Below are 16,519 nucleotides of genomic sequence, written 5' to 3' on the forward strand. Positions count from 1 at the left end.
ATAGTGGTCGGTGATGATGATACTTTTCTTGGCTCGGAATTTTTAAGAATGTCAACATGAGTCGATATTAATATTATACTTTCTTGTGATTTATTTATGAACATGTCTTAATTACTATAAAGCCTGAAATCAAATTTAAGACCTACAGAATGGTACACAAGGGAGAACAATTGTTTCTGGCGATTCCTTATACACCTGCAGCCTCCCAGCTGAACATCTTCCTCTCCTGGGAGTCCTCCATGATTAGTGGGACTGGACTCTTTGTTGGAGCAGGGTTGTGTTTCTCTCCGACTCTCCACAGCTGCACAGGAAACGATTTTCAAGGAAACTACTCGCTTCACTCTACCAGAACGATGGTATATTAGCACAATTCTTTTTTTCCTCTTACGTACTAACAGGACTAAAAGTAATCAATGTTTCCCTTCTTTATGCTGCAGTATGGATTTATCAACACCTGTCTGAAATCGCTGGTTGTTGAAAAGTTTGGTGAAGAGACATGGCTTAAACTCAGGTAAATAAAACCACTTGATTTTACTCTAAAAACCTGATTAGTGATAGGAAACCTCTTGTTATCCTGAATGAACTCATAGAGAAAAAGCCGGGGTCCAGGACAGCTTCTTTACACACAAGGTCTACGAGGATGAGATCACCCTGCAGCTGGTCGCAGAAGCCTGCAAGCTCCTAGGTAACACTAGCAGTATATACTAACAGTATGTGTGCCAGCTCAACAGTTATAGAAAGATTAAACATACAATGGTCCCTGTGAAACGTTGTGTTTTATGGAAGGTGTGAAGTCAGAGGTGGTCCTAATGCAGTTTGGAGAGTTCTTCTTTGAGTTCTGCAAACGCTCCGGATATGACCACATGCTGCGTACATTAGGAGGAAATCTCTACGAGTTCACAGAGAACCTGGATGCTCTTCACAGCTACCTTTCTCTCTCTTACAAGGTTATATTTTAGAGATTTAAATTATAATCTGGATCAATTCTACCTGCTCCTTCATTGTGTGTTTGTCTCCTTCACATCCTGTTCCTGGTCTGCCAGCATGTTTTCTTTTTTAATCTCTAGGTATTTTATTTTCATGCTAAATAAAAGTGTGCATCGATGTTTGTCTCAGTGAGCTCTGAGATGGTGCACCATGTTTAGGGGGGTATCCCCGTCTCCAGTAAAGCAAGATGAAGTTGTGTCAAAGATCAATGTCATTGTGTGATATTACCTGTTTGTCTTACTCTTTCAGGAAATGAATGCGCCGTCATTCCGTGTGGAGCGAAACCCTGACGGCACTCTGCTTCTCCATTACTATTCAGACCGCAAAGGACTCTACTACCTTGTTCCTGGTTAATACAGAAATACTTGCTACCTTTGTATAATTTCCCCAAAACTAATGTTATAGCTAAAGTGTGCAACCCAAGAGCTCCCACTTATTTCTGCAGGTATCATTGGAGCTGTTGTCAGAGATTTTTTCAACAGCGAGATAACAATGGAGATTGTTAACCAGATTGAGGAGATCGAGAGGACTGGGAAAAAGGAACATGTGGTTTTCCTGGTGAGACAGAAACCAGCTGCTGCGTCCACCAGTAAAACTGGGACCACCCAAACCCACCAGCCTCTGCCTGACAAGCAGAGAGCAGCATTGTCTCTGAAAGAGGTTTGAACGATAAATGGTGTAGCACCTCACCCATGAGCTAGACTTGGATTCAATAGCTGTGTTTTAGTTCTGAGGTGTTGATGATGATATGAAACATCCATATGGACTTTTCAGTGGCCTTTACCAACCTTCGTGTGCCTGACTGAACATATATATATATACTCTCATTCGTGTACCTAGAATCACCATCAAAAGAGCTGCCCTGCTATGGTGAAAAAAAGCCGTTGGGATATCATACGAGGATTAGTACGACTCGGAAAAGGTAGAGGCACAATCACAGAGATAGAGAGATAGTTTACAAGCATGTGTGTCGTTTTGGCTCACAGTAACAGCCCCATGTTGTCATACCATGCAGGGAAGCTGCTGAGAGGATTTGAGCCTGTGTATCCTCAATGTCTCAACATTGACCTGAAGACTTTCTGCCACGTATTCCCATTTCATATCGTCTTTGATGAGCAGGTAAAATATACATATAAATAGATACCCCTGTTCCTTCATGGCATAAACATGTGATAAAGATAATTATGTTGAATTAACTCAGTTTTCCCTGTTGTCTCTGAGCCAGCTAGTGATCCACCAAGCTGGGGTCAACCTGCAGAGGATTGTCCCTGGACTCCAGACTATGGGTGTCCATCTGGACCAGTACTTTAATATCATCCATCCTGAGGTCACCTTTACGATTTCCAGCATAAGGAAATTCATAAACAGTCATTTTGTTCTGGAGACAAACAAGGACATGATTCCTGAGGCCCAAAGGAACAAGCCGATGTTGCAGCTCAGAGGTAAACTAAACTCAGATTCAGAATACTTTATTTATCCCCAAGGGGCAATTCAGTTTCAGTTACATCCTGTCCAAGAAACATGAAAAGACAATCACATATAACATGGGAGTACAGGAGTGGGAGAACCATGGGTCGCCACAAAGGCGGCGCCCCGTATCTTAGATGAGAAGTGGAAAACATGAGGTAAGAAGAGAGGAATAAGGCAGGTCCCAAACTGTGGGTCCTTTAGGGGCACAGTTTGCGGCACACACAGAAGCCCCAAAAAACACAATTACAACAAAGTTCGAGGACATAGCACATGTGATCGGGGGAGGGGACTTCTGTAGGGGAAGAATGCAGCCAGCCGCTGAGGGGCACGTGTGTGCAGCCTCTTACAGGCGCCTCACCCGCCCCTCTTGCTGCCACTATGTGGGAGGGAGGGTGGGTGGTGGGCAAAAGAAGGCATTGAAACGTGATCTCATTTGCTTCATTCTGTACAGTTCAGCTTGTCGCAGATGGCGTGAAACAACTTTGGGTAGATCTGATTCAAAAACAAAGTTCCCAGGTGGTGGCGACGGGGAAGAGGAGGAGGAGGGAGCGTCATACGAAACAAACATCCTGGAGAATAGACAGATGATAGGGAGTAGGGAGGGAGGGAGCAAAGAAAAAGGCATCCGCCTTCAATGAGAGTTAAAAGAGAAGACTGTTCTATACTTGTTTAAACAACTTTGAGAGATCAGAGTTTAACTGAAGACCTGGCCAGGGGTTTGGCAAGGCTATATATTGTTAGCTTTAATATGAAAAAATGCTCCATCTTGTTTCCTAATCTTTGCTCGTCTTCAGGGCAGATGACTTGGATGCCCTCTCTGGAGTGCATGCTTTATCAAGCGTCTCCTCTCCTGAGAAGTCTTCAGGAGTTGGAGGAGCGGGACATGCACATATCAGACATCGCACAACACGATGTCACGCGTGATCTCATCCTGCTCAATCACCAGCGACTGGCAGAAATGGAGTTATCCAATCAGTTGGAGAGAAAAAAGGAAGAGCTCCGTCTTTTGTCCCAGCACCTGGAGGAGGAGAAGAAAAAGACAGAGACTTTGCTTTACGCCATGTTGCCTAAGCATGTAGCCAATGAGCTCAAAGAGGGCAAGGCAGTGGAAGCAGGTTGGTGGAGTATACAGTAGATTAATGTTGTGCTAGAGGTGACATCATTTCTGTCATTTGGCTGCTATCATTTTTTGTCCATGCGTGTCCTTCAACAGGAGATTTCAAAGAATGCACCATCCTGTTCAGTGATGTCGTGACCTTCACCAATATTTGTTCTGTGTGTGAACCAATACAAATAGTTCATATGCTTAACGCCATGTACCTCCGCTTTGACCGTCTCACAACTGTGCACAATGTCTACAAGGTAAAGGAGCTAGAGCTTGTGTTTCCTTTCAAGGCCCGGATTGTGTTCATCCTTTGTTGACGTCCAGGTTGAAACCATTGGAGATGCTTACATGGTGGTGGGTGGGGTTCCCATACCCGTTGCCAGCCATGCTGAGAGGGTGGCCAACTTTGCTCTAGGAATGACTCTGGCTGCTGAAGAGGTTATTAATCCTGTGACAGGAAAACCCATTCAGGTACGTTTTTCACTCTCACTGTTACTATAGGCATGTGCAAAGGTTATTTTGCACTGTCATCAAATTATCTCCAGATAAATTCAAACAAAACAGAAACTGTGATCACCGCTCCTGATAAAAAAGATCCCTCTGATTAAAAACTCCATTGGTGATTTGGGCTCATTTGTGAAAACCAGCCTCAGGAACCTTGTGGTTGGATGTGATCAGTCAATGTCTTTGGAGGGTCACTGTTGTCAACTGACTAAAAACTGTTTTTACTACCTGAGAAATATCTCTTAAGTGAGGCATTTGTTAGCAAAATCAGATCTCGAACTGGTCATACAAGCGTTTATATCATCTCGCATAGATCATTGTAATTCTGTTTTCACTTGTTTTAATAAGTCGACCCTAAACAGACTCCAGATCGTACAGAACGCTGCTCCCAGAACATCCAACATCACCCCATTCTTTCTTCTCTGCACTGGCTTCCAGTCAAGTTTCGAACAGATTATAAAATCTTAGTTCTTACTTTCCGAGCGTTACATGGCCAGGCCCCTCAATATATCTCAGACTTGTTGTGGCCCTACACTTCAGGGCGAAGCCTTCGGTCTTCAGGTCGGGGTCTCCTAAAGATCCCAAAAACTAAATTTAAAACCTAAGGAGACCTGGCATTCCAGGCTGTGGCCCCCAGACTCTGGAATAACCTGCACCAGTCTCTCCAGGAGCTTAACTGTGTGGACACTTTTAAGAAATCGTTGAAGACTTTGCTTTTCAGAAAAGCTTTTAGTTAACTGGATTTTAAATTGTTCTTATCCTTTTATGATACTGCTCCTATGATGTATATGCACCCATGTTTTATTATTCTATTATGATGTTGCACTTGTATTCATTTCTCCACTGCTCAGTACAGCACTTTGTGATTTTATCTGCGAAAAGCGCTTTAGAAATAAATGACTTACTTGCCTGTATGTGCATGATGCAGTCATAAATAAATATTGCATATTTCAAAATTTTAATTAAACTCTGTTACAGTAGTTTATTTGTCAGTGTCATGACATGGCTTGAAAGGTCACTACAACAAAAAGGAGACAAGACCATGGCAAACATTTCAAAGAATCTTTATTGTTTAATTAAGCACAAATTAAACATTTAAGTAAAAAAAAAAAAAAAAAAAAAATCAAATAAACCAAATGATCTTCAATTTCATCAAAGTAAACCAAATGAGATATTTACAACATGGAGTGTGTATATCAGTAGAGTCAGTATGTAAAGTGCACATGAGTGAAAATGATGTGTGTGTTTTAAGGTGTAAACAAACCTAAACCCTAATGCAACCAAACACGTCCAACTCTAACCAATGGTGGTGTATCTGTAGAGTCTGGAAGCTTAAGTAACCTCAGCACACTGGGCCCAGGTGTCTGACATTACTAATCAGCAGACTGGAACACTGAGCACTCAGCACATGATGCCATGGGCATCACAGACAGTAGAAAATGTCTTTGCTTCCATCGTCATACCAGCCAAATCCACAGAGGCTTGTAGTAGCAGGATTTCATTTGTGTAATTTGTGTATTTGGAGTTTGGGGTTCACGTGGTGTACCCTGCATTGTTTGCTTCTCTGTTCTTGCTTTTAATTTGTTGGCAGAATTGTTGTGAAATGGTGATACAACCAAGCCAATGGTGCTATTAAAGTTTTTTTTTTTTTATTGGTATTTATTTTAGCTGATGACGTAAACAAAGTAGGACAGTACGGAACTAGGTAAGGTTTAGCTTCTTTCTGTCCCTTCTCTCAAACTGTGTATTAAAAACACATCTATACATGTGTGTTTTATTTTCATTTCAGTACTTGGATGTGAATGAATCTCCTTTCATCACTACAAAACACATTTTTGCTGAAACTATGAAAAATGTTGATAATTTAGCAGTTCAACTGTTATTATGCACAGTGTATATCTAAATAGTTATGTCTTCCTGAAACTCTCTAATCACGTAAGGCCTTCCTTACTTTATTCTTAATTCTGCTATATGACACATTTGACCGACTGCTACAGTAACTTTAGGGAAAAAAGAAGATATTAAAGCTGATATCCAGAGTTTCTGAGAAATATATGTTTATGTATGATTCTTTTGAAATGCGAAAAAATACCTCATTTGTCTTTTACTATGGTCTACTGCCAGTGGTCATTCATATACATTAATGTATATAAGTCCCTCCTTCGTCCTATAGACCCCTATACAAATGGAAACGATCGCAGTGTGCGCCCAGCCAATAGGCTTCAACTTCCTGTTTTTGAGACTGTCAATCAAAGTGAATGTGGAACTGTGCACGGAAACAAGGCCACGCGTCACAACAGCAAACAGGTAAATATGATTTTGGCTCTTACTGTACCTGACCCATAGACCTACAGTATATCAATGCGACCTTGTTAGGTTTCGCGATGCGTGTGCAGAAAAGTAGAGGCGTGGCTTCTGGTCGATTGGCAGAGGCAGTGGGAGGAAGTTAAGCTGTTTAGGGCGGGACATCGAGACGTTTCTCAGAAATTCCAGATTTCAGCTTTAATGTATTTTGTAATTCATATGATTTACCATTTTCAAGCATAATGTATATCTAATTGTTACTGCCTTCTAAACTTATTGTGACAAATTGTTGTCGTAAATGTATCAAATACTCCTGTTCAGTGAAAGTCAAAGTTTTGCAAATAAGAAACAAAATCCACAGAGGTATTGAATTCTTCCTTATTTTGGTTACATTTTTCAAACTTTTTGCCAGTTTTTATTCTTATGTTCATGTACTTTTTTTTTATTTTTGCAAAGATCCGTGTAGGTCTCCACAGTGGACCTGTGCTGGCAGGGGTAGTCGGGGAGAAGATGCCCCGTTACTGTCTGTTTGGTGATACCGTTAATACTGCCTCTCGTATGGAGAGTCATGGGCTGCCCAACAAGATCCATCTGAGCCCTACTGTCTACCAGTAAGGATACATCTGCACAATAACACTGGAAACACACACTTGTAAAGAGAAACCTGGGAACACTATGAATGTTTTTATTTGTATATCCTTTTTTTTTTTTTTAGAGCTCTGAAGAATAAAAGCTTTGCGATGCAGATTCGAGGAGAGATTGAAGTTAAAGGGAAAGGGTTGATGACCACCTACTTCCTGGTAAAGAACACAAAGGTCAGCAATCAGCAGATTCTAGGTCTCAGTGATTTAAAAGCCAGAGATGGACAGGAAGACAGCCAGAGGAACAAACAATCAGGTATCAGTAGCTGACAGTTTGGAATAGATATTTTTTTTAAATTTCTTGTCAAATTTCCATCTCTAACTGGACCACTTTTCCACATCTGTTGTAGGTTTTCAGCACAACAGCAAAGATGAACCTTTTTTGATCCCCATGATGTATGAAGATAACTATGATTCTGATCCAGAGATCTTCGCTGCTGACCAGGCCTACGACTCAGAAAGCTACGGTAGCCTGCACACCAGTGAACCATCACCAGACGCTTCCCTCAAACATTTAGAAAACGCTACTGAGTTTGACCAAATAAAGCAGGATCCATTGGAGGAGCAGCGTTTGGTTAGTGACGCCATGGAACGCAACAGTCCGAGCAAACACATCCAAACCAGATTCTGTGTGGTTGTCTGAGCTCGAGCTCATGTGCTGTTATTGCTGACCATGAGCCAAGAAGGCAACTGTTCTGTTTACCTGATTTTAAGATAAAAACATAAAAATATACCTGTATGAGAAACTTTCACTTAACAAATAAACTATTTCCAGCTGATTGTTTTTGGTTTTTCATGGTCCAATCTTTTAATCGGCTCTATTTTCACTGTTGAACTTGAAACACCGTGTGGCTGTCATCTAAACTTTTCCCTATATTGAACAATAATTAACCATACGGTTGGACTTTAACTTGTGTTTGCTTTCAGGAATGCGTGTATTTATGTATTTGATCAATTTTCATGAAAAATAATCCTTTAGCAGACAAGACTTGTTGTAACCTCATCGTCTTTCATCATGCACGTGTGTTGCGTCCTACGTTATCTATGCTTTAGTCTTGATCTGACATTTTCTCTCCTTATCATGTGAAACAATAAACAAGAATAAAGCCTTACACTATAGTCCCAACACTGTGTACCTTCTGTGTAAAGGCTCAGCTAAGCTCTCACTGCTTAGCCAGTGCTGGAAGTCGTAATGTGCTTCAGCTGTCATTGGTCACATGATCAAACCCCAGTAGTTTGATTTTCAATGATCTATAAAGAAAACCATCACTAATAATTTGTATACCAGTGGATTATTTTACATCAGTCTACAAGAAACAACTTATTCAATTATGATTTATTAATTTAAAAAAAATGCATAATGTGCTTTGTTTACATAAAGAGATATGCAACAGACTTGGTGACAGACTTTATTCGAAGTAAAACAGTAACAATGACAGCCACTACATGAACACCATGAAAAACATGTATATTTCACATTGTATAGTGAAATAAAATGTTAAACATGGTCAATAAATATGACTTTTAAGTAAATATAAATGTCAACATTTAAACAGTCAGACAATTTAAATTCTAATGAGCTTTGTGAGCTAAAAAAAAACCCCCCAAAAGCTGTTTTATTTTATATAGGAAAATAACGTTAATGTCATTCAATCTTTTTAGTAACACTGTGCGAAAACACACCTTCACCTGAATAATAAATGACTCTAAAGCTTCTCACGACGTCGGAGTCGGCACCCGCAACTGTCCGAAAAAGAGCCGTCACCTGCAGGTGTGCCTGTTACTATAAAATAAGAGTCGGTGTGGGGAAAGGAGTGCAGACACCTGATCCTCACAGCATCAGGCCTCGTGTCTCATCACTGTTCACCAGGCCTGGATGGACTGCCATGGTCAGATGAAAACCACACCTGTAACTAGAGTCGTCTGTGGGGTCAGGTGTGATAAAAATCGAGCTACCAGTTCTCACATTAAAGCATCCACTCGGCGCTGGCCTAGAAAAAGAAGAACATTGTGTCTTCGGTCAGAAAGGCTCATTTTACCAGAACACTTTTTCTCTCTGGTCACGAGTTTTGCACACAGGAATCAGTCTCTGGAATGGAGGTCAGGGGTGTTAGTTTAGGCTCCTCCTGTTGCTTCGTCAGAGCAGGCCGGCTTGTGTAAATATCATCCACAGGAAGTAGAAATGTGACAGTTTTAACCTTGGCCCTTTGGAGAAAGAGGAGTTTTGAGTGACAGAATGATTCCGAATGGTGGCTGAAGAATGAGAATTGAATTACAAAATCAATAAATAAATAAATAATCTAAGAAAAAACAAACAATAATACTTTCAACAGCTGTTTTGACATTAACGTGCTTCTTATTACCTGTTTCTTTGAACATACTCCTGCAGGGAGTGGCGGTTGCTAACTTTTCCTACTTCTTCTATAACTGAGCTACTGAAGACGCTAAACCCATGCTGGATTTCATGTTGCAGCTTTCCCCATCCAGACTGAGCACGTTGGCCTCTGTCAGTGCCCCCCTCCCTCATGGTCACCCCCAGTAGGTTGGGACTCATAGAGTATCTTCGAACAGTCATGACTGTGGGCTCTGTGAGAAGTGCAAAGAAATGCAGATAGAACATTGTTCATCTTTTGTGACAGATCTACTAAACTTTTAGAACGTATGCCACTGATTAAACAAACATGGAATCAGAATCTAAATAAAGTAAAATAAAAGAATAATAGAAAATACAATGAATTTTCTGTGTATAGCATCTTTTAGACAGAAAATTATTCTAATTTGATGTTGTATATGTAATGAATTTGAACAGATGAGTTCATTTTTTAGTATATTAAAATAACAGGTAAAATACTAAAACAAAGAATGGTTTAATGGAGTCACTAAATTTGAGGTGATGTTTGCCGAGTAATAGCATAGCGTCTTGTCATTAGCCGTGGACCTTTTTTAAAGACAATGAGCCAACTTTTGAATAAAAAAAAAACATAGGCTATTTGTTCAGAGTCAAAGAAGCATTTCATTAAAACTGTTTAAAATGATTACTGTGGTTATATCTCAAAATACATGACGGAAATTGTGAATCTGCAAAGGCTTTTAGAAGTTCTCTGATATTAAAGGGATAAGATAGCTGACACATCTCTCATGCATAGAGTTAAAGTGTAAAATCTGAATATTGTTACTTTTTAAGATGAAAAAAAAAAAAAAAACCCTGAATGTTTTTTTTGTAATATTTTTTTTGGAGCTAAAAAAAAAGAGAATTGTTTGCACTCACTAAGACTGGAGCGCCTTGATTGTTACATTGTTCTCCTTGGTTAGAGTAAAAACAATGTAAAATGTGTTCAAACATCATGAATTTTCTTTTGATTTTTAAAAGAAAATTAAAAGCAGAAAAGTATAGAATGAAAATTTCACACTTATATTAAAAAAGAGAACAATGTAAAATGCAATTTTAAACACAACACACAGTTCTTTAGTTTTTGTTGCCTCGAGACTTGTTTCTTTTATGAAAAAAACTTGATTTAATTCTATAGCTGAATATTTTTTTTTATTTTAAGTACATTGTTTAGCCCTTTGGTTCTTTTTTGTTTTGTCCTTTATGTCTTTTACCTCGTCTATAATCTGTGTTAATGCAAAGGTGCCTTTTTTGTTTGTATCAGCTTGTTCAATTAAAATAAATAAATAAATAAATAAATGGTTTGCAAATGTTTAAGAAAATATTCTGGAGTGATCTTGAATTGAGTGGAGAACTCATTTGTTGAGAGGTCTGTTGATTCCTACCCTTGTATTGTCTCTCCAGTGTGGGTGCAGATACGTTCCGCCTCAGGTTCAGATAGGGGTTTTCCTCCATCACTGCTCCAGCTCCAGAGGAACGCTGAGGCCAGCTACTCCTCAGCTCCTGATTCTCAGCCTCCAACTTCTTGATCTCATCCCGCATCTCCAGGATGACTTGTGCCAGGCTGCGGGTGCTCTCCATGGTGCTGTCCCTGCGCTGCCAGTACCACGGCTTCCCAAACACTGGTAGAGGATCACAGTGCTGCTCCTTTGCCTTGATCATCCTGTTCCATAGGCTCTGGTTCTCCTATTAGATGCTTTACGTCTTTGTGTTCTCCGTGTGTCTCAATCTCAGTCCAGATCTTGTTGTTAAGGAAGAATGTCGCCTTTCACCTCTTGTCCCGCTGAAAGAACTCTGCAAGCTGCACAGAACTCATGTTTTATTTACCAGCCAGGTTCCAGTTTCAGCAAAACCAAAACCAAGCAGGGGTCGGAAGTGAGCTGTGCACTGCACACGAGCAGGAATGAGTTGAGAACTTTGAAACCTGCTTTGTCAACAGAATTTCTCTGAAAGTTGTTCCGTCAACGATCTGGTGTAGATCTTTCATTTGAAAAATGAAGGAGATTAGATTTTGTCACCACACTCTCTGTAATGACCCCGTCTCTGGTGGGATGACAAGGTCTTTAACCTATATTATTTATTGAATCTGTCAGCAAACATAAATCCTGGGACAAAGAGAAAAGACACCTAGAAGTCTTAGAAGACAAGTATCATTTCAATGGTCTCCGGTTTAGATTTTTCTTCATCCAAGACTAAAGAGGCCTGAAGGCTTTATCTATACATTTGGGACAGCAAAAGTTGCTATTTTAGAGACCACAATTTTTTAAAGGCACATCGCAGACTTTTTGACCTAAAGAGTTGACCCATATGAGGTTTTTCAAATGATTCCTCAGGCCAATATACAGCGCTTTACTGTATCAATGCTCTGAGCTGGGCTTCCCTTTTGAAATGCAGACTATGTAACTTTGGAGAGACGGACCGTCTTTGGCCAGATCATGTGACCTGGAGAATGCCTGGAGAACGTATCACTTTACGGCAGTCACGTGACCACAGGCTCTGATATACTCATTGGGCTAAGGCTTTTTCTAGTATTTTTCTGCCTTCCACCTGGCGCCGGACACCGTCCCCCGTCCGCTCCGACCCCGGCTGCCGGGCCGACACCCGCAAAGACGGCCGACAATGGCGAGGCCAGGGAGTGGAGGGGAGGGCCTAGTGCCAGGCCTTCAGCGGTGGGGAGAGGAGGGCAGCGGCGGCCCCTCTAGCAGCGGCGCGAGCCCAGCCTCACCGACCCAGCCCTTAGAGCCAATGCTTATCTCACAGTTACAGGTCAACTACTGTCTGCATACACAATCAAAAATCAAAGGAGGCTGGCCCGACTGACTGTTTGTTGATTTTTGTGACAGTGCTGTGGAGCGTGTGGCCACTAGGGGCGTTTGATGTGAAAGTTCCAGGTCTAGCGCCCCTAGTGGCCAGAAGTTACACAGTGGGCCTTTAAATACAGCAAGAAAGAAATTCAACTATTCCTGATAATCTGTGATTAATGAATGTTTGATTCATTTTGGTCATTGTGGTCACATCATGACTCGGCATTTTCACTTTGGAACAAGATCTAATTAGATGAGCACATTCACCAATAAATGTTTGCGAAAACAGAATATTTTAGGGCTGACATTAAGAATAAAATGGGTTATTTTTATTTTGTTTATAAGGAGCCAAATATATTCTTATATATATTAATTTATTATTCATAACAGTACATTGAATTCAAAGGGAACATAATCCAAAAGGGCACAAGGAAACACCAGGCAGCAGGGAACAAACACAGTGGGACACAAGGAGGTTGACATTATACAATGATCCAGCAAACACACAGCGACCAAACAGTGACTGACTGGGAAGAGGCCACACCTGGGTGGAGAACATAAGGTAGCTAATCAGTCAGAACCCAAACACAATGACATCACTTGGAGGTGGAGACACAAGGAGGAATACCTGGAACGCAAAGACAAGAGTCAAAAAACAACACAACCGATTTTATATATAAAAAAATCCAGATAACTACACATACTAGTCATTTCAATGTCACACTGGGCTGTTGGTGCACCGTATGAGTTCCTGTTCTCTGCATTGTGCTTTAATATAACCTGAAAATGTACAGCTGAATAAAACTTTATCAGCCTTTATTATGAGGCACTGATACTGTAACCTTGTTTTGTCTAAAAGCTGCTCAGAGCAACCTGACCCTGTCACCAGCAGGAGAGAGACAGGCTCATAACCCAAGCCAGGCCGTGGAGGTCAGAAACCCAATCAGCTGCACCTTCCTGGGTCACTGAGAAGGCCACAGAGAGTGAATGTGGGGGGATAAAAGCACAGATTGGATGAAAGGAAACATGTCTGTGATGAACAACAGAGTAACTCCATCTGCTTCACCTCACATGGGGAACAGGGACTGGTACAGAGAGGCAATATCCTGTCAGCGAGGGATCATTTTAGGACACTGCGTTTGTGGCAAAAAGGTTTATGTTCATTTTAGTTTCACAATGGGGATCAATAAACAACCATTTTGTTTCATGCCTACATTCGTTATCATAAACTTGTCATTGCATTAGACTAGAGCTCATGAAAGTTTTTACACAATTCAAGACACAAATAATGCATTGATTCCATAAAAATTGATAAGGACATTTACATCTTTCTGTAAACATTACAGTGAGTTTGCCAAACATTTCTAGTTTTTATTTATTTTATTTTATTCGAAATGATATCATTCAAGTGGGAGCGCAATGTACCTCCCCCTTCCTCGCTGACCTGCTGTACCCCCTGCACCCCCACCCCACTCTTCTCACGCTATAGGGGGAGCTTTTTATTACTCAAAGTCAAGAGATCTGATTGGCTATCGCAACTGACAGCGCGGACGGAGCCTGCTCTGTTGATTCAGCCGTAAAGAGACATAGATATAGAGCGAGAAATTCAGATGGAGGGCAGGAAGTGAAGCTAGAGAATCTGCCATCTGAAATAATCAAAATGCCCATGTTTTGAGTAGTTTACGGCTGCTCCTATCGTTCTATCCGAGAAAAGGAAAATAGATTTTATAGAGTACTGAAGATTGTCCTTCACAAAGGTGAGAAATGTAAAAAGCTCACAGAACAAACGCCGTAAAAAGTGGATTTTAAACCTACGTCTGGGGAGAAGCAGAATCTGCTGATGTCTGTAGCGACCACTATGTGTAGCAACCGATGTCTTTTTAACTTTACTGAACTTTCAGAGGTATGTTAGCGAGCTAACTTTGTTTTTGTGGCTGTGTTTACAGGGTGTATAGGGGTGCGAGTATGTGCGAAGCGTTCTTTGTGTGGCACGGTGGCACAGAGTGTGCCACACATACATTTTGTATTAGTCATGAAGAGACATAGCCTACATGTCTTTGGGACAGGTGAAGTCAGAGAAATTCCAGAGAAAATTGAAGAGAAAATGTAAATTGTGACGCCTGAAACTTTATTCATTTCTTCACAAGCACCAATACTTATCTATTGTTTTTTTTTTTTTATCTTCTTCACTAATAGATGCTTAAAGAAATACTGAAAGACTATTATGTAACCTTTACTCCTATGAATAAGGCCATAACATCAAATAACAAGATGACACATAACTAAGTGCTAGAATGTCAGATTGAAATGCATTTCCTCCATAGGCTCTCTATGGGAGTGGAAATATTAAGAATAAGCCTGACGTGATAAGAACATGATGAGGGGTATTACTTGTATTTGAAGGGTAAAAGTTGATATAAATGTCTTTAAAGACATTTCTTAAACAATTTAGTGACAAAGTTATCTTATTTAGCGTTAGATCTATGACCTAAAGTGCATTCATGTGATGGATAGCATTAAGTTTTACTCATATATAATTAGCTTGCATGCTATTTAGCCTCATGCTCACAACATAGGCAAGGCAAATGTATTTGTATAGCGCATTTCATACACAAGGCAACTCAATGTGCTTTACATGATCAAAAAGTGCAACAGAAAACATTCAACAGCTTAAAATCAATAAGAAGATTTAAAATCATCAGTAAAATCATTTCAAATCAACATGACTAAAAATCTCTCTCTCAATCATACATAGTAGAGGAAAAAAAGCGCCTTTAACGTCGATTTAAAATTGTTCACAATAGATGCTGACTTCAGCTTTGCCGGCAGTTTGTTCTACTTATTTGCAGCATAACAACTAAAAGCAGCATCACCATGTTTACTGTGAGCTCTGAGCTCCACTATCTGACCTGTGTTCATAGATCTGAGAGACCTGCTGGGTTTATACCTGACTAACATGTCACTGATGTATTCTGGACCAAACCCATTCACTGATTTATACACCAGCAGCAGAACTTTAAAGTCTATTCTGAGGCTGACTGGGAGCCAGTGTAAAGATAAAGGCATGGACCAGTTTCTCCTGATCTTTCTGAGTCATTAAACCTTTCACTCTGGAGATGTTCTTTAGGCTGTTTTTGTGATAGATTTGATCTGACGCTGAATGTCAGATCTGAGTCAATCAGAACACCAAGGTTTTTGACTTGGTCTTTAGCTTTTAGAGATCGAGACTCAAGATACTTGCTGACAGCAGTCCTCTTTTCCTTGTTACCATAATCACCTCCATCTTGTCATGGTTTAGTTGAAGGAAGTTTTCACTCATCCAGCAGTTTACTTTTTCTAAGCAGTCACACAACACCTCAATATTCCTCCTTAATGTAACCCATAGTCATCTGGATTCAGTGATAGATATAGTTGTGTGTCATCTGCGTAGCTCTGATAATCAACCTTACAGTTCTGTGAAATGTGTCCTAGAGAAATCATATAAAGGCTAAACAAAAGGGGTCCAAGAACAGATCCCTGAGGAACCCCACAGGACATTGGTAATCTGTCAGATTCAAAGTTGCCAATGCTTACAAAATAACATTGCTCCTCCAAGTAAATGGTAAATGGACTTGATTTTATATAGCGCTTTATCACCACACTGAAGCAGTCTCAAAGCGCTTTACATATGAGCTCATTCACCCAATCACTCTCGCATTCACACACCAGTGGGACAGGACTGCCATGCAAGGCGCTAGTCGACCACTGGGAGCAACTTAGGGTTCAGTGTCTTGCCCAAGGACACTTCGACACATAGTCAGATACTGGGATCGAACCCCCAACCTCTCGATCAGAAGACGACCCACTACCACCTGAGCCACGGTAGGATTTCAATCATTGCATTACTTTTCTATTAAGTCCAACCCATGTTTGCAATCTGTGCAATAAAATGGTATGGTCTACACTGTCAAATGCAGTACTTAGTTCCAATAGAATGAGAACAGATACTTTTCCTGAATCATAGCCATAACATGAGTTATCATTGCACACAACTGCAATCAAGAAACACGCTCATTCAATAATGGTTTTTAATTAACCTGTTCAAAATAACTGGAAACTTAAAATTGATGATAGAAATAAAGCCATGGAAGCCCCTGAAGAAAAGGTGTGACTTTAGCATTAAAAGACAGTGAACTCGTGTATGTTTTAACAAAATTTTATTTAAATGTTATACATAAAATTTAGCTTCTTTTTTTATTCAGCTAAACAAATATTTATATATTGTGTATTTTATAAAAAAAAGAAACATTTCAGACATTTTTAAATAGTATTATTT

At 40.3% G+C, this 16,519-nt stretch overlaps 2 protein-coding genes across 2 annotated transcripts; one reads left to right on the forward strand and one right to left on the reverse strand.

Annotated features, from left to right (window-relative positions):
• Nucleotides 1-395: 395 nt before the first annotated feature.
• gucy1b2 (guanylate cyclase 1, soluble, beta 2) lies at nucleotides 396-7,654 on the forward strand. The gene is made up of 14 exons (XM_028465049.1): nucleotides 396-511; nucleotides 591-685; nucleotides 787-947; nucleotides 1,237-1,336; nucleotides 1,433-1,647; nucleotides 1,828-1,909; nucleotides 2,003-2,106; nucleotides 2,213-2,429; nucleotides 3,252-3,572; nucleotides 3,671-3,819; nucleotides 3,887-4,033; nucleotides 6,827-6,981; nucleotides 7,086-7,267; nucleotides 7,362-7,654. The coding sequence occupies exons 1-14, from the start codon at nucleotides 414-416 to the stop codon at nucleotides 7,652-7,654; spliced, it is 2,319 nt and encodes a 772-aa protein (XP_028320850.1). The 5' UTR covers nucleotides 396-413.
• Nucleotides 7,655-8,687: 1,033 nt separating this feature from the next.
• Nucleotides 8,688-11,812, reverse strand: LOC114474080 (uncharacterized). Its single transcript, XM_028464074.1, has 3 exons — nucleotides 10,786-11,812; nucleotides 9,375-9,597; nucleotides 8,688-9,216 (listed from the first exon to the last, which is right to left on the reverse strand). Exons 1-3 carry the CDS (start codon nucleotides 11,060-11,062, stop codon nucleotides 9,072-9,074), a joined length of 645 nt encoding a protein of 214 aa, XP_028319875.1. The 5' UTR covers nucleotides 11,063-11,812; the 3' UTR covers nucleotides 8,688-9,071.
• Nucleotides 11,813-16,519: the final 4,707 nt, after the last annotated feature.

This window comes from Gouania willdenowi, chromosome 13 (assembly GCF_900634775.1).
Source record: "Gouania willdenowi chromosome 13, fGouWil2.1, whole genome shotgun sequence".
Lineage (NCBI taxonomy): Eukaryota > Metazoa > Chordata > Actinopteri > Blenniiformes > Gobiesocidae > Gouania > Gouania willdenowi.

Coding starts and splice junctions, on each gene's coding strand:
- gucy1b2 (XM_028465049.1), top strand. CDS start 414: ATGTTTCCCTTCTTTATGCTGCAGTATGGATTTATCAACACCTGTCTG. Junction 2,107..2,212: donor ATATCGTCTTTGATGAGCAG/GTAAAATATACA, acceptor TCTCTGAGCCAG/CTAGTGATCCACCAAGCTGG. Junction 2,430..3,251: donor GCCGATGTTGCAGCTCAGAG/GTAAACTAAACT, acceptor GCTCGTCTTCAG/GGCAGATGACTTGGATGCCC.
- LOC114474080 (XM_028464074.1), bottom strand. CDS start 11,062: ATGATCAAGGCAAAGGAGCAGCACTGTGATCCTCTACCAGTGTTTGGG. Junction 9,598..10,785: donor ACTGGAGAGACAATACAAGG/GTAGGAATCAAC, acceptor CACTTCTCACAG/AGCCCACAGTCATGACTGTT. Junction 9,217..9,374: donor GAGTATGTTCAAAGAAACAG/GTAATAAGAAGC, acceptor CTTTCTCCAAAG/GGCCAAGGTTAAAACTGTCA.